The sequence below is a fragment of the Rhinoderma darwinii genome, chromosome 3, assembly GCF_050947455.1.
Source record: "Rhinoderma darwinii isolate aRhiDar2 chromosome 3, aRhiDar2.hap1, whole genome shotgun sequence".
Lineage (NCBI taxonomy): Eukaryota > Metazoa > Chordata > Amphibia > Anura > Rhinodermatidae > Rhinoderma > Rhinoderma darwinii.
This window is the reverse complement of record NC_134689.1, coordinates 140,599,675-140,626,273: the sequence shown is the minus strand read 5'-3', so window position 1 is coordinate 140,626,273 and position 26,599 is coordinate 140,599,675. Positions and strand designations below refer to the sequence as shown.

Genomic DNA, 26,599 nt, shown 5'->3' with positions numbered 1-26,599 from the left:
TTGACAAACAAGATAGCTAACGTCTTAGCATTGGGTAGTTTCTTGAGGGGCACAAAGTGGCACATCTTACTGAAGCGGTCTACTACAACCCACACCACCGACTTGCCTTGAGATGGAGGCAAATCGGTGATAAAATCCATGGAGATATGGGTCCAAGGTCTCTGAGGAATGGGCAAAGAACATAGTAAGCCCGCTGGTCGGGACCTGGGAGTCTTGGACCTAGCACAAACCTCACAAGCGGCGACGTAGGCCTTAACGTCTTTAAGCAACCCAGGCCACCAGTAGTTTCTGGCAATGAGGTGCTTGGTACCCAGGATGCCTGGATGGCCAGATAGTGCGGAGTCATGATTTTCCCTAAGTACCCTTAGCCGGAGTTGCAGGGGAACAAACAGCTTGTTCTCCGGAAGGTTCCCGGGAGCTGAACCTTGATCAGTCACAATTTCGGAGACTAAATCAGAATCAATAGAGGAAATGATTATACCTGGAGGCAAAATACAAGCAGGATCTTCCTCCGAAGGAGGGCTGGCCATGAAGCTAAGCGACAGTGCGTCAGCCTTAATATTTTTAGACCCAGCCCTATAGGTGACCAAAAAGTTGAATCTGGTAAAAAATAACGCCCATCGAGCTTGTCTCGGGTTTATCCTCCGGGCAGATTCTAAGAAAACCAGATTCTTGTGGTCGGTAAGGACCGTTACCTGGTGCCTAGCCCCCTCCAGGAGGTGGTGCCACACTTCAATTGCCCATTTAATGGCTAAGAGTTCGCGGTTGCCAATATCATAGTTACTCTCAGTGGGCGAAAACTTCCTGGAGAAGTAGGCACAGGGACGGAGATGGGTGAGGGTCCTGGTACCCTGGGACAAGACAGCACCCACTCCCACTTCGGAGGCGTCAACCTCCACGATGAATGGCTCCATTTGGTTGGGCTGAACTAGCACTGGGGCCGAGATAAAGCACTTCTTAAGGACTTCAAAAGCCTGGACAGCCTCAGGAGGCCAGTGGAGGAGATCAGCACCTTTGCGAGTGAGATCCGTAAGAGGCTTAGCGATGACCTAGAAGTTAGCAATAAATCTCCTGTAATAATTAGCGAATCCCAGGAAGCACTGTAACGCCTTCAGGGAGGCAGGTTGGACCCATTCCGCCACAGCCTGGACCTTGGCGGGGTCCATGCGGAATTCATGAGGAGTGAGGATTTGACCCAAAAATGGTATCTCTTTCACCCCAAACACACATTTTTCAGTCTTAGCAAACAGTTTGTTTTCCCGAAGGACCTGGAGCACCTTCCTGACATGCTCAATGTGGGAGGACCAGTCCTTGGAAAACACAAGTATGTCATCAAGGTACACTACAAGAAATACCCCCAGGTAGTCTCTTAAAATCTAATTTATGAAATTCTGGAAGACCGCGGGAGCATTACACAACCCAAAGGGCATGACGAGGTATTCGAAATGACCTTCGGGCGTGTTAAACGCAGTCTTCCACTCATCCCCCTCTTTGATGCGGATAAGGTTATAAGCCCCCCGTAGATCAAACTTAGAGAACCATTGGGTCCCCTGAACCTGATTGAAGAGATGAAGAGATCAGGAATAAAAGGAAGGGGGTACTGGTTCCTTACAGTGACCTTATTCAAGTTCCGGTAGTCGATGCATGGCCTAAGACCACCATCCTTCTTCGCTACGAAGAAGAAGCCAGCACCTACCGGAGAAGTAAAGGGGCGAATGTAACCCTTGGCCAGGCATTCCTGGATATACTCTCTCATGGCTTCATGTTCGGGACAAGAGAGATTGAATATCCTACCCTTAGGGAGCTTAGCTCCTGGTACCAAATCGATTGCGCAATCGTATTCTCTATGAGGAGGTAACGCTTCGGAGGCCTCTTTAGAGAAAACATCAGCGAAGTCCTGAACAAACTCTGGTAGAGTGTTCACCTCCTCAGGTAGAGAAATAGAATTAACAGAAAAACATGACGTCATGCATTCATTACTCCATTTGGTAAGATCCCCAGTATTCCAGTTAAATGTGGGATTATGCAACTGCAACCAGGGAAGGCCTAAAACCAAATTGGACGATAATCCCTGCATCACCAGTATAGAGCACTGCTCCAAATGCATGGAGCCAACAAGGAGTTCAAAAACAGGGGTATGCTGTGTAAAATAACCATTAGCAAGAGGAGTGGAGTCGATACCCACTACCGGGACAGGTTTAGGCAAATCAATCAATGGCATAGCTAGAGACATAGCAAATTCCACAGACATGATATTAGCAAAAGACCCTGAATCCACGAAGGCACTGCCGGTAGCAGACCTACCACCAAAAGAGACCTGAAAGGGAAGCAAGATTTTATTAGGTTTCATCTTCACGGGAAATACCTGTGCGCCCAAGTGACCTCCCCGATGATCACTTAGGAGCGGAAGTTTTCCGGCTGCTTATTCTTACGCCTAGGACAGTTGTTCACTTGATGCTTGTCATCCCCACAGTAGAAGCAGAGACCATTCTTCCTGCGGAGCTCTCTACGTTGTTGGGGGGACACGGAGGCCCCGAGTTGCATAGGTACATCCGAGTCTTCCGTGGAAGAACGAAGCAACAGAACCTCGGGAGGCATCATGGGGGAGTCAGAGGAGAAGGCACAAAAACGTTCAAGTCGTCGTTTCCTGAGACGTCGGTCAGGTCGTACCGCTAAAGCCATAACCTGATCTAGGGAGTCAGCAGAGGGATAGCTAACTAGCAGGTCTTTCAGGGCGTTCGACAGACCCAATCTAAACTGGCACCTCAAGGCAGGGTCATTCCACCGAGAATCTACACACCACTTCCTAAAGTCAGAACAATACTCCTCTACAGGTCTCTTACCCTGACGTAAGGTCACCAGCTGACTCTCGGCAAAGGCAGTCTTGTCAGTCTCGTCATAAATTAGCCCGAGAGCAGAAAATAAAAGATCAACGGAGGAAAGTTCAGGGGCGTAAGGAGTCAAGGAGAAGGCCCATTCTTGGGGCCCGTCCTGGAGCCGGGACATAATTATACCCACCTGCTGGCTCTCAGAACCTGAGGAGTGGGGCTTTAAGCGAAAATAGAGACTACAACTCTCCCGAAAGGAGAAATAAGTCTTCCGGTCCCCTGAGAACCAGGCAACTTGAGGTGGGGTTCAAGAGGTGAGGTGGGGGGCACTACCAGGGAAGCATCACGCAGGTTGTCCCTCTTAGCCAGGGCCTGGACCTGTAGGGAGAGGCCCTGCATCTGCTGAGCCAGGGTCTCAAGGGGGTCCATAGATGTGTCAGGGACCAGGGTAGACTTAGGTATATGGGCCTGTGATTATGTAATGACAGGGAGGAAGACAGACAGGTGAGCCCTAATCTACCCGCCACTCAGTCCCTGCCTACTTGCAACGACCTGTCCTAAGCGACGGGGTACAACTGGGTGACGGTCCCTACGCTCAGTAAGTGCGAGACAAACAGACAAGGGTACACAGAAGCTAGGGAAACGGGGCAGTTGCCCACGGAGACACCGTGAGCAACAAGAGTAGTGAACGAGCCGAGTCAAACCAGGAGAGAGCAAGGTACAAAACGCTGAGCAGGAGAGTGGTCAGGAAGCCAAGGCCAATAACAAGCAGAGGATGAGTAGTACAAGCTGCAGCAGCAAGCCAGGAACCAAGCATAGAAGAATCACAGGCAAAGGAGGAACAGGAAAGGCAGGTATAAATAGACAGTGGGCGGGAGCTAGCTCCGTCTGGCCAGGCTGTGATAGGCTCTCCCACTCCTAAGCCTGCCATCCTGAGTGGTGGAAGATGGAGTCAGTCTTACAGACATAGGAGCAGGTGCAGACTGATTGCCCACGGGCGTCGACACAGAAGCTGTGTCTGGCAAATCCTTTACATGGGAGCATTCAGAAGAAAAGGAGCGGTATTTATCTTTTGGAACGTAGATTTTGCTGGAATGGGTAGCGGACACCATGTTGCATTTGCAAAACCACTGATGTACCAAACAAAAGTGACCCCATTTTGGAAACTACACCCCTAAAGGCATTTATCAAGGGATGTAGTGAGAATTTAGATTCCACAGGTGTTTTTCAGAAATCAATACGCAGTGGATGGTGCAAAGTGAAAATTGCAATTTGTCCACTGATCTGCCCATTCACCGCACAATATGTTGTGCCCCTAGAGAATCTTACCCCATAAATTGTTAAGCGGGTTCTCCCGGGTATGGTATTGCCTTACTTGTGGACATAAATTGCTGTTTGGGCACACTGTAGGGCTAAGAAGGGAAAGACTGCCATTTTGAGCATGGATTTTGCTTGGTAGTTTTGTTTGGGTTTTGCTGGTATTTCAGTTTATAATGTGGTGGCATATGTAATCTGTGCGGAGTACATCAGGGTATATGTAATCTGTGCGGAGTACATCAGGGCATAATAAAAGGGTATAATAATGGGGTAAATAATACAATTATCCATAGATGTGTGTTACGCTGTGTAGCGATCCGTTATGCGCAGGCTGGTGTCACACTGATAAACGGTTTTCTTTCTTATCCCCCTTTTGTAACGCTCTGCACCTTTTGGGGACTTTTTCTCCTTTGTAGTTTGTGAAATTTTGCTGGGAAATTTTTGCGCTGGTATAATACGGGCACCCTCACTTCCAGCGGATGTGCTATGTCCATTCCCTTTCCTAGTTCCTAAATACTAGGGCCCTGAAACTGAAGGAATGTTCCCCTCTGGCCTGCGCATTGAGATGTTTTTTCATCACCGCATTACTAGTGCCATAACTTTTTTATTTTTCAGTTGATTGAGCGCTGTGCGGGCTTGTTTTTTGCGAGACGGGCTGTAGATTTTATTGGTACAATTTTAGAACACAAACGACTTTTTGATCACTTTTTATTTCATTTTTTGATAAAGGAAATTACCAAAAACAAGCAATTCTGGAATAGTTTTTTATTGGGTTTTTTTTCGGCATCCACAGTGCGCCCTAAATTACATGTTAGCTTTATTCTGCGGGTCGATACGATTACGGCGATACCAAATTTATATAGTTTTTTTTATGTATTGCAGCTTTTGCACAATAAAATCACTTTTTTTTATAAAATCATTTGTTTTCTGTGTCGCCATATTGTAAGACCCATAACTTTTTTATTTTTGCGTGCACAAAGCGGTGTCAGGGATTATTTTTTTGCGGGACAGATTGCCGTTTTTATAAGTACTATTTTGGAGTAAATATGATCTTTTCTTGCCTGTTTATTCACTAGCACTTTATCCATTAATTTATGTATATTTACTTGGCATGTACTATGTTTTTCTTGATATGTATATACATTTTTCACATATAATGTAATACCAATATGTTATGATATTTTTTCACCAATATGTATTATTTATTTATATGTCACATTATTCACTTACGCGGATCTTGTATTAATGTATTATTTATTTATTTATATATATGAATTTTTGCCTAATAATGACACATTAGTGTGTCATACTGTCACATAAGTTTATTTTTTTATTTTATATTTCTTTTTATATTTATTTGCACAAATTTTCTTTTATGTAGGGCATTAAATGACCCTGTTTATATCAGCGCAATTCATTTACGATGTGATCATGTATAATTATATACTGAGTAATAGTCTTTGATGCATTACAGTAGATGTAACGCTGTAGATCATAATATATGAGCCGTATACTTCCATCTATTAGGGCATATATTTACGCCTCTTCTTAAAATTACTATGGAATCTTCCCAAGGGTAGAGATAGCTATGAAGCTTCTTTTCGAATAGATCTCTTTAAATATTTACATCATAATGTCAGGACTAGCTAAATCAGACTATACAAACATAGATAATGTACCTCTATCAAGTGCGCATGTGCAGGCGTCCTTAGCAACTCACTACGAGCCGGTATCTCGATGTGCACGTGACGTAATCACACGCGCTCATCACGTAGCACATGACGCCCATATCACGTGATAAGTGGCTACGGACAAACGCGGACATGACACCAACAATTGATCAAGGTATTTACTTAACATACTATTCACCTGGCGGATCTATATGTACTTGGCTCTTGTATAGGATAAATAGGAAGGATGTATCTGTAAGCGCCACCCCCAGACAAAGGCGGAAGCCGAAACGCGTTGGGGCAGGTCGCCATTGTTTGCGTTTTAGCCACATGGGTCAGTACTCTATCTTTCATTTTGGATCTTTTCCGGTAAAACTTATTTTTGGCACTTAGCACTTTATTATCGGTACTTGGAAATCTAATGGTATTCAACAGTAGGAGTTCTATATTTGACTCTTTGAAATAACTGCCAATAGCACAGGCTTACATATATAGTTTAGAGTATGCATATTATGCTCGACCCCTTGTTTGCACTGTGCACTTTTTTGCGACCCATATTAATATCTGTATTGATACAATCAAATATGTTCTGAATACTTACTCTTTCTTGGCGATCCTTTTGTTATCTGTGATTCATTTTTAATATTGTGTATATGTAACTATTGTAATTTTTTGAATAAAAAGACTGTGTTTTTTATATTTGACTTATAGACTCCGTGGGTTCTTGTTTTTGGTGTTATAACAATAGTAAAGAGCTCTATATAACAAAAGTGATTCTTGTTTTAACTTGTTTTTTGTTTTTAAGAAAGAAGAACTACTTTATAATAGTTTTTCCACTATTCAACTGCAGTGTCCTCCACACAAAAAACAACTAACAGTCCTATATTGACTGCTTGGATCAATTTCTTCACGATTACATCAATGAATCCCTGTCAAATATAGCAACTGCTTGTGACAGGCGTCGTTTTGCTGTACTAACACTATTTTGCCATTACCTCTGTTGATACTACTCACACATTCTGTACATGCCACACATCCTTGGCCAACTGACTAAAAATTTGATGTCATATTTATTCAAATATATTTATTTATTCATTTCTGTTACTTATAGGGAACCTGTCACCAGCATTTCACCTATTAAACCAGCAATACCAGGTGGTAGTGGGTGAAAAATCATTTCTATATAACCTATAATTGTCTTCTTAGTCGGCTTTGTAGCTTTAGTATTCCGTTTTTTAGTGTTCCCACACCATATTCTAATGAGCATAAGAGTCATATCTTCACTTGAAAAAAGTCAAATCTTCGTTTGAAAAGAGTCAAATCTTCATTCCTCAAGTCTTTCAGAGTTTACCCCGCCTCCTTACTTTTGATTGACAGCTCCTCGCCTTCCTCCAGCACACAAAATCCTGCGCTTGTGCATTGATGTTCTCTTCTTGTGGGTGCACAAAGCAGACCGTTATTTACAGTCGGAAGAAGAATTTAGGAGACGGGATAACGGCAATGAACTTTTGATAGCAGCGGCCAGTGAGGGATAAGTAAAGTCCAATAGGTGAAATTCTAGTGACAGGTTCCCTTTAAATAAACATATTTTGCAGTGCTGTAAAGAAATCATCATTCACACCTAAATTCCCTGTATCAAGCACACACACACATACTGCATTAGGGCCATTCCGTGGTTAGAACTGTTACCTTGTAGCACTGGAGTCCTGGATTCAAATCTCATCAAGGGCAACATCTGCATTGAGTTTGTATATTCTCAATGGTTTGTGTGGTTTCCTCCCACAGCCTAAAAACATTCAGATAGGTCAATTTGCCCTTGCGTGATTGAGATATATAGTACCGACTGTATAGAAGGCACTTCAACAAAATTTAATTACAGATTTAAACCAAAAGTTAAAAAAATGGTGATGCAAGTCAAATTTTTCAATATGCAGTACCCTAAAGGAGAATATCTGAAAAGTGTAATTCACATAGAAGGTGCCTTTGGTGATTTTGTTTTATTCATCACAATGCCTGCCTAAGGCATTTCAATTTATTTTCTTTCCACTGAATGGAATTTCAATACAACAATGGAAGGGCTGTCCTAAAGACTGTAAAGCTTAGCAATCAATAAAGGCAAACAATTTTATACCTTTGAGACATTCATTATTTATATGTGAACTCCACATGGCTGTAAAGTGCTTTGCTACAAGCCATGTCAGCTGTCTTAAAGCTTGGACGTACAGTACATACATTAATGTCATGTTACTCCAGAAATGAATGATTTTTATCTACATGTCTATCTGCCAGATTGTCTACTTATCTTTTATTTAACATCATTATAGTTACTGGATTTAAGTGAATTTTTTTTTTACATTTTATTGAATTAGCTTTTCATGTATCATTCTTGAGCCCAGGAGGCTAGCTATCTCTTACTCTTCTTTTACACACATACAACACATACAATAAGATATCCTGAGGCTTTGGGATCGCGTTGGAACTACATACGTAAAATGGATAATAATGCCAATAATCTAATTATTATTGTGCGTTGGATAACATTATCTAAAACTAGAGTAGAAGTTTGTGTAGTATAATATCTGTGCAGGCGGCCACACAATAAAGTCCTCTTGGCAGTGAAAAGTGCAAATAACGCTCATATGTTGAAATTTCTTCACACCTTAGATTTTTTACAAACAGGACATGCTTGACCAAGTCTGAGAGTGTCATGTGAGCCATCTTGACACTTTGGACTGGCTGAGAGATGTCATTTAATGTGTGCAATTGTAACATATAGCTTAGACTTAGGCCTAATTCACACCATTGTGTTCGGTCCGTGATATATGGTCCGCATGTTGGCCGCATTTCCCGGACTGAACACAGTACAGGGAGCCAGGCTCCTAGCATCATAGTTATGTATGACGCTAGGTGTCCCTGCCTCCCGTCCCGTGCTGAAAACATGATTACAGTGCGGGACAGTTTTCCCGCAGCGAGGCAGGGACACCTGCATCGTACATAACTATGATGCAAGTAGCGTTCCTCCCTGCACTGTGTTCGGTCCCAGAAATACTGCCGACATACGGTCCGTATATCACGGACTGAACACGGTTGTGTGAATTAGGCCTTATTAGGAGATTTCACAGATACTCTAATTTAGGGAGGTTTGTTATAGAAACGATTTAAAATAGTTGCAGAGATACACAAAAAAACGAAGTAATATAATATTCCAGGTAGAAACCTGCCCATGACAGCAGGCTACTAATGTGTATGTGGGCATCTCAACTGTTTCTCAATGACAAACTTTAGGGAAAAGAGGGATTTCAAAATGCCCTTCATCCTCTTTTTATCCTGGGAGATAATCTGTGTCTGGCAGCAATTTAAAGGGGATCTACTATAGAATGTCAACATTTCAAATGTTTGATAATACTGAAACTATAGTTGACTGCAAACTTTATAAGACCAAGCTGAAATAGAAGTAGAGTTTACAATAAGCAATAGCAAATGATTGATCATTCAAGACTGGACCTTCTCAGGTTGACAGCGCAGCACTCTCTACTGTCCTGACTCGGGGCTGTGGTTTTACTACTTTTCTCGGTGCTGTCGTTTTACTACTTTTTACCTATGTACATTTGCAACAGCTGTGTAAACAGGTTAGTATGTGATTTGAGCCACTAGATGTAAACAATTTTTTTTTTTATCCACTGCAAGCAGAGATCTTGACGTCATTTAGGAATTTAAATACAGTACAGTAATAAGTTTCACTTTTCGGGACTTCTCCCCTCCTCAGAGAACGACTACAAAGAGCTCCTCCATATACTGTACTAGATGGACTTACTGTCGCTTTCCATGATAATAGGAGTTCAATGTCAGGCAACAAAAACAATTGTTTATTTGTAATTTTGTACACTGTCATTGCTAATATACAGGGTGGGCCATTTATATGGATACACCTAAATAAAATGGGAATGGTTGCTGATATTAACTTCCTGTTTGTGGCACATTAGTATATGGGAGGGGGGAAACTTTTCAAGCTGGGTGTTGACCATGGCGGCCATTTTGAAGGTGGCCATTTTGTATCCAACTTTAGTTTTTTCAATGGGAAGAGGGTCATGTGACACATCAAACTTATCGAGAATTTCACAAGAAAAACAATGGTGTGCTTGGTTTTAACGTTACTTTATTCTTTCATGAGTTATTTACAAGTTTCTGACCACATATAAAATGTGTTCAAAGTGCTGCCCATTGTGTTGGATTGTCAATGCAACCCTCTTCTCCCACTCTTCACACACTGATAGCAACACCACAGAAGAAATGCTAGCACAGGCTTCCAGTATCCGTAGTTTCAGTTGCTGCACATCTCGTATCTTCACAGCATAGACAATTGCCTTCAGATGACCCCAAAGATAAAAGTCTAAGGGGGTCAGATCGGGAGACCTAGGGGGCCATTCAACTGGCCCACGACGACCAATCCACTTTCCAGGAAACTATTCATCTGGGAATGCTCGGACCTGACACCCATAATGACATAAATAACTCATGAAAGAATAAAGTAACGTTAAAACCAAGCACACCATTGTTTTTCTTGTGAAATTCTCGATAAGTTTGATGTGTCACATGACCCTCTTCCCATTGAAAAAACTAAAGTTGCATACAAAATGGCCGACTTCAAAATGGCCGCCATGGTCAACACCCAGCTTGAAAAGTTTCCCCCCACCCATATACTAATGTACCACAAACAGGAAGTTAATATCACCAACCATTCCCATTTTATTTAGGTGTATCCATATAAATGGCCCATTCTGTAGTATTGTATAGACAGCAATTTATTAAACATTTTATTTTTTAGATTTGTGCCTCAAGCTGCACTTTTTTATCTTATGTTTTCTGTTTTTAAAAAAAATAAAATACAAATGTCTTACCATATTGTAAAGCTATTTTCTTCCAGTCTGTGAACTTTATTGAAATAAGGTGGGGTTGTGTTACCAGATGACCAAAGACAGTGTTCCATAGCATGCATAATGGCTGACCTTATTTGCAACTTCCTGAACTGCTCGGGATCACTGTTAGAACAAATGAAATTCTAAGCAGACTATGAGTACATGAAATTTGGTTTGATTGAAGACATTAAGGTTTCAGAAAATATAGTTTGCGTTTAGTATTTTGTCAAAGTGAGGAATTTTTTGGACAATGGGGAGTTTGCAATGGATAGTTGTGAACAATTGGCTCATAAGTTAAACTGCATGTCATATGCTACGTAGATTAAATCAATCATTTAAACATTCATATGTATATTTTATTCACTTTTATTTGTTAGTATTGGGAGACTTGCAAGTGTGACATAAAACGTAATTTATTGACCACGATTGAGTTTAGTAGAATTTAATGTAAAAAATTTTTTGTCTGTAAACTATAGTTTAAAAAGTGCTCAAAACTTCTGGAGTATATCTATAGTATGGATTCCTGTACTATTTCCAGTAGGGTTTATAGAATAATTTTAGATAATTTAAGATAAAAAATGGCACAGGTATATTTTATATATAAGCCAGCAGCATAAGAATATGCACTAGTTAAATAATTACAACGCTTATCTAATTCTATTAAACAAAACCTTCAATTGTCTTTTGTACGGGTCCTTTTACACTGGATGATTTTGTTCGAAAAAAACAGGCGCCGATTAATGAGACGATCAGCCAATCAGCGCTCCTTTACTCCTTTCACAAGGAGCTATGATCAGTAATGTATGAGGAAGAGCACTCGTTACTACGTTCGCTCATCCCCATGCGTTTCTATCATATCGGCAGCACATCTTGCTGTCTATACAGGAATATGTGCTGCCGACAAAGATAATATTTTCTGCTGCATAAATGATACGTTCAGCCGATGAATGAGCATCTGTTTACAGATCGGGAAAGAGCGTTCATATGAATTCAATGCCACAGGGTTCCTAATTTTTCTTTACTTATTGCTACAAATTACCTAAATTTAAAAAAACAACCAGTACTCACCTATTCTTTTCCCCAGCGATCCAGTGCTAATTCCCAGCGGCCATCCCAGGGATTGTTTAGATGCTTTGATGAATCGTATTTCTGGCATAATGCCGTAATATAACACCATGACTGCTGAGCCCTCTGATTGGCTGCAATGGTCACAATCAGCATAAGAGCAGCCGGATCGTCAGCGCTGGATTGCCAGGGGAAAGGAGAGGTAAGTACTGTTTATTTTTTTTAATTCAGGTCATTTGCAGCCATTACTAAAACATTTTAGGAACCTGGATAACCCCTTTAAAAGGAAACAAGTATAAACCATAGTTTAGAATGTGAACTCTCATACATAATCATGATGTCACCAACGTCTATCGCAGGTTTTTGCATAATGAAATCAGGCAGAATATGCCTAGGCTGTTGCATAGCAGCAATGTGAGCGTACATTGGGTGACATCCATAAATATTCTTAGCCCTGTGTTTTCTGCTATTGTCATGGATAGAGATGAGCGAACTTATGAAAAGTTTGGTTCGGCTAGTTCGCCGAATTTCACGAAAAAGTTCGATTTGGACCGAACTAGTTCTGACCAAACCTGTAATTTCCGTGCGCCGAGCATGGTACTGTCCAGGGTGCTGAAAGAGTTAATGGGCTGCACTAACTCAGCAACCTTGACAGTACCATGGTCGGCGCACGGAAAATACAATTTTAATGTAATAAAAAAAAAAAAAACGTTCATACTTACATTCCTCCTGTCCGGCCTCCAGCGATGACGTTTCATCCATGTCGCCGCTGCAGCCAATCACAGGCTGTAGTGGCGGTCACGCACGTCAGGATGACGTCAGAAGACCGGCCTCCAGGGATGACGCTTCATCCCACGTTACCGCCTCTGCAGTCAATCACAGGCTGCACCGGCCTCTGCAGCCAATCACACGCTCCTCTCCTGAAATACTCTGTGCTGCGCTGCCTTAAACTCTGTGGACAGGTCAGGATCCTGTTTCTTTTAAATGCTGCTGGGGAACCCGCTCGATCCACTATATAAGGCTGCGCTACAGGGCAGCATTTAAAAGAAACAGGATCCTGACCTGTCCACAGAGTTTAAGGCAGCACAGAGTATTTCAGGAGATGAGCACGGCCGGCCACGGGCAGCCGGTCGTTTTTCCGAGCCGTGCTCCCATTATAAAGTATAGGAGCACGGCCCGTAAAATAAAAAAATAGAACATGTTCTATCTTTTTAACGGCATGGGCACCTTCCCGTGAGAAAACGGGAAGGTACCCGAGGCTAACAGAAGTCTATGGGCCCGCTATTTCGGGTCGTAATTACGACCCGTAATAACGGGTGTTTTTACGGTCGTGTGCATGAGGCCCCGTAATGACGGGTGACTACGTGTGTGCACCCGTCATTACGGCAGCGTTGCTAGGCGACGTCAGTAAATAGTCACTGTCCAGGGTGCTGAAAGAGTTAACTGATCGGCAGTAACTGTTTCAGCACCCTGGACAGTGAATTCCGATCAGAATATAGAGTAACCTGTCAAAAAAAAAAAGACTTTCATACTTACCGAGAACTTTCTGCTTCCTCCAGTCCGGTCTCCTGGCCGTTGCCTTGGTGACGCGTCCCTCTCGACATCCGGCCCGACATTCCTGGGTGACGTTACAGCCCATGTGACCGCTGCAGCCAATCACAGGCTGCAGAGGCCTCTGCAGCCAATCACAGGCTGCAGAGGCCTCTGCAGCCAATCACAGGCTGCCGCGTCAGAAAAGAAGGTCGGACTTGAAGAAGAAGAGGGACTCGTCACCAAGACAACGACCGGGTACGTATGAAATGCTTTTTATTTTATTTTTAATCAGCAGCCTCTTTTCTCTATCAGTGATTGATAGAGACAAGTGGCTGCCGATTTGTATATTTTTGACCGGGTTCGGTCAAAACGGGTTCGGCCGAACCCGGTGAAGTTCGGATTCGCTGCGAACCAAACTTTTCCTGATGTTCGGACCGAAACCGGGTTCGGTTGTCCCGGTTCGCTCATCTCTAGTCATGGAATCCTGTAGATGATGTAAAGCTATTGACAGCCAGTACTCTCTGATCTTTCATGTAGTGGGCTGGAGTTTGCAGCATCATCTATGTTACAGCTAGTGTGCATAGCCCCACTCTGCAGCCTCTCCTGTGTATTTTCTTATGTTTAGGCCTGTATGAGTGCCTCTTTAACATCTAGCTGACAATTTGGAATCAGGGACGTAGCTATAGGGGGTGCAAAAGTAGCAGTCGCACCGAGCCCTGGTGCCTGAGGGGGCTACAAGACCCCTTTGCCTCCTAATAAGACACCAGTAGTATAAATGGCCCAAAGGGGCCCAAAAAGCTTCACTTCTATAAAACTATAGATTCTGATATACTGCAGAGGGAGATTCCTACAGTCAAGATGACAGATAAAAGCAGGATTAATTAAAGTTGGAGGTGACACGGGAGGGAATAGAAGAACACTTATAATGTTGACTAGGTTAGGGGTTGATGGGAATGATTTCATGTGTCTGTTGGAGTTTTCCTTTAATATACTGTGTATATATAAGAAAATTGTTGTTGAAAATTTCTGTTAGCATACCAGATATGCATGTGTGTAAAGTTACCTATATTGAGAATAAGTAGAATATACGGTATGCATATTTTTATGCAAGATTTATATTGGTTGTTTTTTTCAAAAACATATGTGAACATATTATATTGTATTTTTCTAAAAATCCATATTTATCCTAAACAGATTATTTGAATAGGATTTATATACTTGTAGTTTTGTGTGCAATGTCTTCCATTGCAATTATGTCCACCAATAATTGTTGCATGTAAATTATCTACAGCAGTTGTCTTCAATATGTGGCTCTTCGGCTGTTACAAAACTACAACTCCAAGCTTACATACTGAGAGTTGTACTTTTACAAAAGTTGGATAGCCACAGCTTGGAGACCACTGATCTATTACAAAGTTTTCCACATAGTAATGCCTAGCCTTACAATGACAAGTTCCATAAAGGAATCATCCGCAACCAATTCAAGAATTACTGCAAGAAAATATAACATTAGTTTCAAATTATTAAAATAATTGCATCAAACATCAGATCTTCTTTAGCTTTGAGCACAAGGACACCAGATAATTCTTTGTTTACGTTCACGGAATTTTTCAGAGACTTCTTCATGTCAATGCTGAGTTTACTAACTCTTTTGTGAAACAAAAAAACAGCCCAGAGTCAAAATCAGGATAAACAAGCTGATAAGGCAATGCTACCATATGTATCCTTTTGGGAAACTGTTAGATTTCTTAGCAGTCTTTGAGTTTCTGCAATAAAATATACATGGCCTATAGTTTACATGTGATTAATGTGCATTAGTTGACTGGAGAAATAACTTATTTCTGTTTGAATTAATGAAATTATATTTGAATCTTGAAAAAAACTGTTCTTTGCCTGGGAATACATCAACATAAATTCCTGCTGCGGAAAGTGGACTGAATTGCTGCATTTTTCAGAGGAGATGTTACCATCTCCCATCATAGAGAAAAACACAGCAAAATACGCAGTTTTCCCGCAGCGGAATTCGGCTAGTTTCTGCAGCATTGCTGCTGTGTGAAGTCTGTATCAAATCTAATTTATCTAGCTATTCTCCATGAGGTCCCACCTATTACATATATATATATATATATATATATATATATATATATATATATACATACCAAAGACAGAGAACAAGTAACAGCACCAGGACTTCAGCGTTAGGGAGATGTTGGTTTATTCACCACCAGGTGGAAGAATGAGCAACGTTTCGGTTCACACCTGAACCTTTCTCAAGCAGGTGTGAACCGAAACGTTGCTCATTCTTCCACCTGGTGGTAAATAAACCAACATCTCCCTAACGCTGAAGTCCTGGTGCTGTTACTTGTTCTCTGTCTTTGGTATTCCATTCTAAGGAGTTGATTTGTCCTTCTACTGGTAACGTGCACATGGCCTGATGTTCAGTTTGCATTGAGTGCTGTGTTTTCCTCTACTCTATATATATACATATATATACACTACCGTTCAAAAGTTTGGGGTCACCCAGACAATTTGATGTTTTCCATGAAAACTCACACTTATATTTATCAAATAAGTTGCAAAATGACTAGAAAATATAGTCAAGACATTGACAAGGTTAGAAATAATGAGTTTTGTTTGAAATAATAATTTTCTCCTTCAAACTTTGCTTTCGTCAAAGAATGCTCCATTTGCAGCAATTACAGCACTGCAGACCTTTGGCATTCTAGCTGTTAATTTGCTGAGGTAATCGGGAGAAATTTCACCCCATGCTTCCAGAAGGCCCTCCCACAAGTTGGATTGGCTTGATGGGCACTTCTTGCGTACCATACAGTCAAGCTGATCCCACAACAGCTCTATGGGGTTGAGATCTGGTGACTGCGCTGGCCACTCCATTACAGATAGAATACCAGCTGGCTGCTTCTTCCCTAAATAGTTCTTGCATAATTTAGAGGTGTGCTTTGGGTCATTGTCCTTTTGTAGGATGAAATTGGCTCCAATCAAGCGCTGTCCACAGGGCATGGCATAGCGTTGAAAAATGGAGTGATAGCCTTCCTTATTCAAAATCCCTTTTACCTTGTACAAATCTCCCACTTTACCAGCACCAAAGCAACCCCAGACCATCACATTACCTCCACCATGCTTGACAGATGGCGTCAGGCACTCTTGCAGCATCTTTTCAGTTGTTCTGCGTCTCACAAATGTTCTTCTGTGTGATCCAAACACCTCAAACTTCGATTCGTCTGTCCATAACACTTATTTCCAATCTTCCTCTGTCCAATGTCTGTGTGCTTTTGCCCATATTAATCTTTTCCTTTTATTAGCCAGTCTCAGATATGGCTTTTTCTTTGCCACTCTGCCCTGAAGGCCAGCATCCTGAGTCGCCTCTTCACTGTAGATGTTGACACTGGCGTTTTGCGGGTACTATTTAATGACGCTGGCAGTTGAGGACCTGTGAGGCGTCTATTTCTCAAACTAGAGACTCTAATGTACTTGTCTTGTTGCTCAGTTGTGCAGCGGGGCCTCGCATGGAATAGTCTTCATTTCTAAGAACAAGAATAGACTGTCGAGTTTCACATGAAAGCTCTCTTTTTCTAGCCATTTGGAGAGTTTAATCGAACCCACAAATGTAATGCTCCAGATTCTCAACTAGTTCAAAGGAAGGTCAGTTTTATAGCTCCTCTAAATTGCAAAACTGTTTACAGCGGTGCTAACATAATTGCACAAGGGTTTTCAAGTGTTTTCTAATCATCCATTAGCCTTCTAACACAGTTAGCAAACACAATTTACCATTAGAACACTGGAGTGATGGTTGCTGGAAATGGGCCTCTATACACCTATGTAGATATTGCATTAAAAACCAGACGTTTTCAGCTAGAATAGTCATTTAGCACAATAACAATGTATAGAGTGTATTTCTGATTAATTTAATGTTATCTTCATTGAAAAAAACTTTCAAAAATAAGGAAATTTCTAAGTGACCCTAAACTTTTGAACGGTAGTGTAGGTATAGAACCACTTTAAGGGCTAGTTCACTAGTTCACATAGAGTATATTGGCGCTGTTTTTGATGCGGAAACCGTGTCGCAAACAGCGCCAAAAAAAGCACGAAATCGCCTCCTATTGATTTCAATGGTAAAAAATGCTCGTGGGAAAAAGAAGCAACATGCCCTTTTCTTCTCGTGTTTCTGTCTCTGACCACCCATTGACATCAATGGGAGGCAGAGATCGCGTCTTTCATGGCGGTTTTTGCCCGTGGAGCTCAACGGCCGTAGGCGGAAAATGCCGCAAAATAACGCTGCAAATGTTCTGCCGGCAGGTTAAGCTGAAGGAATTTTCAGGCAGATTTTTCCTCCTACAACTGTGAACTAAAGGCAGTGATAATTCAAGGACTCTTTTATGTGTTTACTCAGGTTCCCTTTGTATAATAATTTTTTTTTAAACCAAAAACAGTTTGGTGTGCAAGTGTGTGACAATAAATAAAATATAGAGCTTTTTATAGCACTGTAGAATACTTTAATCTAGTACTTAAAAGACAACAAAGTGCCTAAATGACACCTTACAGGCTACATATTTGAAGGGGCTTTTACACATGGCAACTATTATATGAAATATTGTAAGATCGAGCAAAAATTTGCAATTATTGGCCAGTGTCAACATGTTCAGGAATTGCACAAGCAGCAGGAAATTTCTCAGTTGTCAGTGATTAAATCTTTTATGATGGCCTAAAAACTGTTTGTCGGCATTATATCTTCTTGTGTAAACAGGCATTTTTTAGTCGTCGGCAAACGGGACAGGAGGAAAGAGAAGCAATCTCAAAAGTGATTAAGTTATGAAAAAACATATGATTATTGTTTCATATAAATGCATGTCTTTCGAACATTAAAGAGGACCTGTCACCTCTCCTGACATATCTATTTCAGTAAATACTTGTATCTCCCATGAAATATCAACTCTGTAACATATTTTCCTAGAACTCTTCATTGTGCCATTCCTCCATTATTCCTCCTAGAATTTTATGATTAAATGGACAATTAGGTGTTACCATTTCCCTTTTTAAAGGGGCGTGTCCCTACACAGTCTCACTCTGTCAGCACTGATTGGACATTGTCAGACTCTGTAGGGGCACACCTCCAGTAGAACCCCAGTTGTCAATTTATTAATAAATATCTAGGAGGAATAACAGAGGAATAGCACAACGGAGAGTTCTATGAAAAGATGTTCCAGAACTGTTATTTCATGGGGAATACAATTATTTGCTAAAACAGACGTCAGGAGAGGTAACAGGTCCTCTTTAACCACTCTCTATATCGTTATGCTATGTATTAATGCTAGTTTTTCACCATTTATCTTTACATGTACCCTTAGTGACATGGTAGCAGCAAGAGCAGTAAGAATAAATTATAATTTTGTGGTGTAACATTATGGCCACTTATATTCACATTATCTCTATCATTTCCACAAATATATTCTGTCATAATTAACTGTAGAAAACTATCCAGCTGAAACAGTTATTTATATTAGATGTTATCAAATCTGAAATGTATTGTACTTTTGTGTTTTAGGATGAATGCCGGAGTATAAAGAAAAAAAAAAACCACAGCTGATACTCAACAAAACAGGGGTGAGTAATACTAAAGGTAAGATTTGGGCTTTTCGAGCCGGGGATGTTTAATTAAATAACACTAACAATACAATGCAGAATAGAAAGCTGTTACACAGGGGATATAAGTGGAATCAAGTGAGGCCGTGCCACCGCAGGTGTTGTATCTGTCCTTAATTTTAAAGGATAATGGAAGAGAAATAGATACCTTCATAGATATAATTGGTGCTAGCATATTAAAAGGCTGAACATGCACATAGATGAAGTGAATGAATATATTTTTCACAGTGGTGAACCTTTCATAGAGGCAAACCATGCGACTGCTATGTGGCCTGTAGTGTGAGGGGAGCCCAGGCCAGCACTGAACTCCTCCTCGCTTATGACATAGTCATAGCATTTTCCTGCCACCACCTCTAGAGGGAGCTCACACAATAGCGAGTTTTACAGCTTTTATTGAGTTCGATAGCAGGTGTATAAATCCATATGCACTAAGCTTCCCATAGCGGTGGCCTTAGGCAGCAAGATTTTTATCATGTGTGAAGGGAAATATGCGATTTTATAGCTGTATGGGGTCGATTTATCAATCTTCTGATGGCAGTTTTCTGCCATGAATACAACCAAGCAACCATATTTATAAAACACTTGTGCCACTTTTTCTGAGCTGAACGTCCATGTATATGTGGGGAGTCGGGAAGAATAGTTATTGTCTGAAGACGACTATCTAATGTGCATGGCCAGACATAGTAACTATATAAGGTCTCCTGTACAGACAAGGTAGAGATAAAAGGACATAAATATGCCAGCATATTGAGGAGGTGATTAAGAGCCTAGCCCTGACTCCTGAGCTGTCTTCACAGTCTCGGAAGCTGCTACAGCTACTGACGCCTTCAGTTCAAGAAAGTGCAATTTTCACATCTATAAACAAATGATAAGGTTACAAACTTCTCCCTTGATTTCAGTATTTTTTTATCTCTTGACTAGGAGAAATAAGACAAGAGTGACAATAGTCAGAAATCATGAAGTAATCCTTCAAAGCTAACATATTTGCAAAGAAAATAGTGTAAAGTGTTCATACATCTAGTTATTTATTCCAAAGGGCTTTAACACAAGAACAGTATATGGGCATCTTGATCTCACAATGCTAATTCGATAGTACATATGATATGTCCACCCCTGAGCTTGCCTGTCTGAAACTAGTTGTGATGTCACAGGAGATTACCTGACTGCTATAATCTCACAGTAGCTTGCCTGACAGAAATAGAGTTGTGATGTCACAGCTGCTTACCTCACTGTTATGACATCAAAGTAGCTTACCGGACTAAAGCAAGTTGTGATGTCAAAGCATGTTACTTTTCAGAAAACTACTTGTGATGTCACAGCAGCTAACCAGACCCGGAAATCACTTGTAATATCGCAGCAACGGAAACCCGCTAGTGATGTCACAGCAGCTTACCTGATAGAAACCCACTTGTGATGTCATAACAGCTTACCTGACTGAAACAGTTGGAATATCACAACCGTTACCTGACAGAAGTACAGCTGTGATGTCACTGTAGAATACCTGACTGAAGTCCACTTGTAATGTCACAGGAGCTTACCTGACAGAAGTACAGTTGTGATGTCACTGTAGAATACCTGACTGAAGTCCACTTGTAATGTCACAGGAGCTTGCCTGACAGAAGAACAGCTGTGATGTCACTGTAGAATACCTGACTGAAGTCCACTTGTAATGTCACAGGAGCTTGCCTGACAGAAGAACAGCTGTGATGTCACGGTAGAATACCTGACAGAAGTCCACTTGTTATGTCACAGGAACTTACCTGACAGAAGTACAGTTGTGATGTCACTGTAGAATACCTGACAGAAGTCCACTTGTAATGTCACAGGAGCTTACCTGACAGAAGAACAGCTGTGATGTCACTGTAGAATACCTGACTGAAATCCACTTGTTATGTCACAGGAACTTACCTGACAGAAGTACAGTTGTGATGTCACTGTAGAATACCTGACTGAAGTCCACTTGTAATGTTATAGGAGCTTACCTGACAGAGGAACAGCTGTGATGTCACTGTAGAATACCTGAAAGTAGTTCACTTGTAATGTCACAGGAGCTTACCTGACAGAAGTACAGCTGTGATGTCACGGTAGAATACCTGAAAGTAGTTCACCTGTAATGTCACAGGAGCTTACCTAACTGAAATACATTTGTGATCTCACAGCAGCATACCAAAACAGAAACTCACTTTTGATATCACAGTAGCTTACCTAGCTTAAAAATTATTGAGATATCACAGTTGCTCTCCCAAAGCCAGACACCAACAACAAAGGACCCCTGTGAAAAAAACAGTATATGGGCTTCTTGATTTTCAACTGCTAATTTGATGACAGCAGGATGTTAGCCATAGACCACCTTATTTATGGCTGTCGAGAATATCCGTCCCCACTGTACCAATACACCAGTAATTTTGAGAAATGGATAGGAAGGAGCCTAGCCCCTTACATGTGATCTAATATTTTTTTTTAAGGTAGCAGAGGACTTTCCTCCACAATATTCAACATATCTCTATTATACAGTATGTCATAAGTTGTTTGAAGTGAGAGCTATACTTTAAGCCAGTGGTTGGGAACCTTTTTTCTGCCAAGGGCCATTTGGATATTTATAACAGCATTTGCGGGCCATACAAAACTATCAACTTAAAATTGATCCTGCTATATTTGGTCAAGTATTCAATTAACTCACCCCTAATGTGATGGCTGGAACTACTTCTCTTTGGTGAGGCGTGTGATGTTGCTATCAGGGGCATTGCTAGGGTCTTAAAAGATCAGGAACACAAACTCCTGTTTTAAGCGCATAGCAATTCTCAACTATACTCCAGGGAAAATGCTAAAAGATTAGTGGGAACCACCAGATCTAGTGCCTAGAGAAAAATATTAGTGAGGGTCTGGGGCAAGGAGCTAGAAGATGTTCTGTTGTTCTTATGAATGTGTGTATTTCTATGTTTAGAGAGCATGTTCATATGTATTTAGTGAATGTTTATTCAGTATTTGTGTATGTGTGTACATATGTAGTACGTTTGCTATGGATACCTGTATGTATGTCTGCTCATATGTAATTTGTGTGTGTGTATTCATTTAAGAAGGATATATTTGTGTATCCATGCTTGTACATAGTAGGTAAATTCATGTGTGGCTTGCTGTCATTTGTCATCCAGGTTTGATTTTTAATCCCAGTTTGGCCCTGATGATGATAATAATAATAATAAAAATAATATCTACAGTTGCACACAAGTTATAATAGTGATAGGTCATTGAATTCAGGAACATACTTTTTTGCTTTAATTCAATTTTCATTTCAAGCACATTTATTTTTTTAAGTCGGGCAAGCTTAAAAGCAACCTTTGATTATTTTTATATATTAACCCCTTCGCGCTCAGCGACGTAATAATCCGTCGCGCTAACTGTATCGTTAGCGCTCAGCGACGGATTATTACGTCGCGGGGATAACGGCTATTTCGGCCGTCTTCCCGACACATACAGGAGCTGTGACAGCTGCTGTCTCGTACAGCAGCTGTCACAGCTCCTACAGCGGGGACCGATCGCTGTGTCCCCGCTGATTAACCCCTTAAAAGCCGCGTTCAATAGTGATCACGGCTTTTTAGGGGTTAAGCGACAATCGCCAGCCTGCTACGCGAAAGCGGCTGGCGATGGTGGCTATGGCAACCGGACACCAAACAATGGCGTCCGGCTCTGCCATCGACGGAAGCCTAGTGGGTCCTGACGAAGTCAGGACCCACTATGCTTGCTGTCAGTGAGTAGCTGACAGTTCTAATACACTGCACTACGCATGTAGTGCAGTGTATTAGAATAGCGATCAGGGCCTCCTGCCCTCAAGTCCCCTAGTGGGACAAAGTAATAAAGTTAAAAAAAAGTTAAAAAAAGATGTGTAAAAATAAGAAAATAAAAGTTTTAAAAGTATTAAAAGTAAAAATCCCCCCTTTTCCCTTATCAGTCCTTTATTATTAATAAAAATATATAAACAAACAAATAAACTATACATAATTGGTATCGCCGCGTCCGTAACGGCCTGAACTACAAAATTATTTCGTTATTTATCCCGCGCGGTGAACGCCGTAAAAGAAAATAATAATAAACCGTACCACAATAACAATTGTTTGGTCACTTCACCTCCCAAAAAATTGAATAAAAAGAGATCAAAAAGTCGCATGTCCCTAAAAATAGTACTGATAGAAACTACAGTTCGTTACGCAAAAAATAAGTCCTCGCACGGCTTTATTGATGGAAAAATAAAACCGTTATGGCTCTTAGAATAAGGTAACACAAAAAGTGAATGATTGTTTACAAAACGTATTTTATTGTGCAAACGCCATAAGACATTAAAAAAAACTATAAACATCTGGTATCGCCGTAATCGTATCGCCCCGCAGAATAAAGTGAATATGTCATTTATAGCGAACGGTGCACGCTGTAAAAAAAATTGATTAAAAAAACAATAGTAGAATTGCTGTTTTTTAGTCACCACGCCACCTAAAAATAGAATAAAAACTGATCAAAAAGCCGCATGCACCCCATGAAAACTACAATGGATTCCTCAAGGGGTCTAGTTTTCAAAATGGAGTCACTTTTGGTGGTTTTCCACTGTTTTGGCAGCACAAGACCTCTTCAAACCGGACATGGTGCCTAATAAAAAGGATGCCTCAAAATCCACTAGGTGCTCCTTTGCTTCGGAGGCCGGTGCTTCAGTCCATTACCGCACTAGGGCCACATGTGGGATATTTCTCAAAACTGCAGAATCTGGGCAATAAGTGTTTAGTTGCGTTTCTCTGGTAAAACCTTTTGTGTTATAAAAAAAATGGTATAAAGAGGATTTTCTGACAAAAATTTTTTTTTAATTTCACCTCTACTTTTCTCTAAATTCCTGTGAAACACCTAAAGGGTTCATAAACTTTCTAAATGCTGTTGTGAATACTTTGATGGGTCTAGTTTCTAAAATGGGGTGTTTCATAGGGGTTTCTAATATATAGGTCCATCAAAGCAACTTCAGAACTGAACTGTAACCTAAAAAAAAATAAAAAATCAGGCAATACTTCGCTTCTTACATTATACTGATAATGAGCCGTGCCCACCCTGAGATGACCCCAGTTTTGACCGTTTGTATAAACGGAGACCCCTATTAGACCGTTTCAGTGCCCGGTTTTCCCAAGCATACACCCCCAAGAAGTGTATTTCTATTGATGAGTCCTTGGTGGATTTTAAAGGGAGGCTTCAATTCCGCGAGTACCTGCCGGGTAAGAAGGCAAGGCATGGCGTGAAGATGTATAAGCTGTGCGAGAGTGCATCAGGGTATACCTACAAATGTAGGATATATGAAGGGAAGGACACCAGTATTCAGCCCCCAGAATGCCCCCCCTTACTGGGAGTTAATGCAAAAATTGTGTGGGATTTGGTGCACCCACTGCTGGACCAGGGTTACCACCTCTACCTGGATAATTTTTATACCGGCGTCCCACTCTTCAACTGCCTCGCTTCCAGTCCTGTGGCATGCGGCACTGCTAAAAGAAATCTGAGAGGCCTCCCTAAGACTCTGCAGGGCAAACAAGAAGGGGTGAGCGCAGGGCACATTCTAGCAGCAACATATTGTGTGTCAAGTACAAGGACAAGAGAGATGTCACACCAGTACCCATGTACCTGTACGAGGTACCAGTACAGAGACCCCTAAACCAGACTGCATCCTGGACTACAATAGGTACATGGGAGGGGTGGACTTGTCAGATCAAGTCCCGAAGCCCTACAGCGCCATGCGGTGTGGTATAAGAAGCTGGCCGGGCACATCATACAGATGGCATTGTACAATGTGTACGTGCTACGTCGATGTACAGGCCAGAGGGGAACTTTCCTGGAATTTCAAGAGGTGATTATCAAGAACCTAATCTTTAGGGACCAGGAACGGGGGGGCACCCAGTACTTCTGGAAGCGAGGCCACACGCATCGTACCAGGGCAACACTTTCCAGGAGAAGTTCCCCAAACTGGCAAGAAGGGAAAAAGTCAAAAGAGGTGCAAAGTCTGCTATAAGAGGGGTATAAGGGAGGACACAATATATCAATGTAACGCGTGTCCCGAAAAACCAGAGCTCTGTATGAAAGAGTGGTTTAAAATTTATCATACATCCCTTGTTTTATAATTTACCCCAATTCTACTTACCCTGATGCACTCCGCACAGCTTATCCCCCCTCGTCTTTCCCCTCTGAGCCCTGCTGTGTGCCCAGGCAGCTGATAACAGCCACATGTAGGGTATTGCCATACCCGGGAGAACCCACATTACAGTTTATGGGGTGTATCTCTCCGGTCAAAATGCTCACTACACCTCTAGATGAATGCCTTAAGGGTGTAGTTTTTAAAACGGGGTCACTTCTTGCGGGTTTCAACTGTACTGGTACCTCAGGGGCTTCTGCACACATGACTTTGCACGAGAAAATCCCCAGTAGGCCAAATGGTGGTCCTTTCCTTCTGAGCCCTCCCATGGGCCCAAACAGCAGTTTATCACCACAAATGGGGTATTGCTGCACTCAGGACAAATTGCGCAACAGAATGGGGTATTTTATTTCTTGTGAAAATAAGAAATTTTCTGCCAAAACTACATATTATTGGAAAAAATTAATTTTGTTTTAATTCCAAGCCCAATTCAAATAAGTTCTGTGAAGAAACTATGGAGTCTAAATGGTCACAACACCCATAAATGAATTCCTTGAGGGGTGTAGTTTCCAAAATGTGGTCAGTTCTAGTGGGTTTCCATTGCTTTGATACCTCTGGGGCTCTGCAAATGCGACATGGCACCCGAAAACCAATCCAGCAAAATCTGCACTCCGAAGAACACACAGTGCTACTTCACTTCTGAGGCCTCCCATGGGCCCAAACTGCAGTTTATCGCCACAAATGGGGTATTGCTGCACTCAGGAGAAATTGGGCAACAAAATGGGGTATTTTGTTCCCTGTGAAAATAAGAAATTTTGATAAAAAATTACATCTTATTGGAAAAAATGTAATTTTTTTCATTTCACAGCCCAATTCAAATAGGTGCTGTGAAAAAACTGTGCGGTCAAAATTGTAACAACAACCATATTTGAATTCCTTGAGGGGTGTAGTTTCCAAAATGGGGTCACTTCTGTGCGTTTTCATTACTTTGTTACCTCTGGGGCTCTGCAAATGCAACATGGCACCCGAAAACCAATCCAGCAAAATCTGGACTCCAACAAACACATAGCGCTCCTTTCATTCTGAGCCCTCCCATGGGCCCAAACGGCAGTTTATCACCACAAATGGTGTATTGCCGCACTAAGGACAAATTGGGCAACAAAATGGGGTATTTTGTTCCCTGTGAAAATAAGAAATTTTGATCACAAATGACATCTTATTGGAAAAAATGACATTTTTTTAATTTCACAGCCCAATTCAAATAGGTGCTGTGAAAAAACTGTGCGGTCAAAATGGTAACAACAACCATAAATGAATTCCTTGAGGGGTGTAGTTTCCAAAATGGGGTCACTATTTGGGGATTCCTACTGTTTTGGCACCTCAACACCTCTTCAAACCTGGCATGCTGCCTAAAATATATTCTAATAAAAAAGAGGACTCAAAATGCACTAGGTGCTTCTT

The 26,599-nt window shown here is 41.4% G+C and overlaps 1 protein-coding gene across 4 annotated transcripts in view; it reads left to right on the top strand.

Moving 5' to 3' along the window:
* The window catches only part of MGAT4C (MGAT4 family member C), a 184,026-nt gene that overhangs the window by 74,703 nt on the left and 82,724 nt on the right, over positions 1 to 26,599 (top strand). For 2 of the 4 annotated variants that reach the window (XM_075860090.1, XM_075860093.1), the window contains exon 2: positions 18,890 to 18,948. In XM_075860090.1, the coding sequence (XP_075716205.1) occupies positions 18,895 to 18,948 (54 nt within the window). In that variant the 5' untranslated portion in view covers positions 18,890 to 18,894. Of the gene's footprint in view, positions 1 to 11,815; positions 11,999 to 18,887; positions 18,965 to 26,599 lie in introns of those variants that run through there. The other 2 variants (XM_075860091.1, XM_075860092.1) reach the window with 2 other exon arrangements.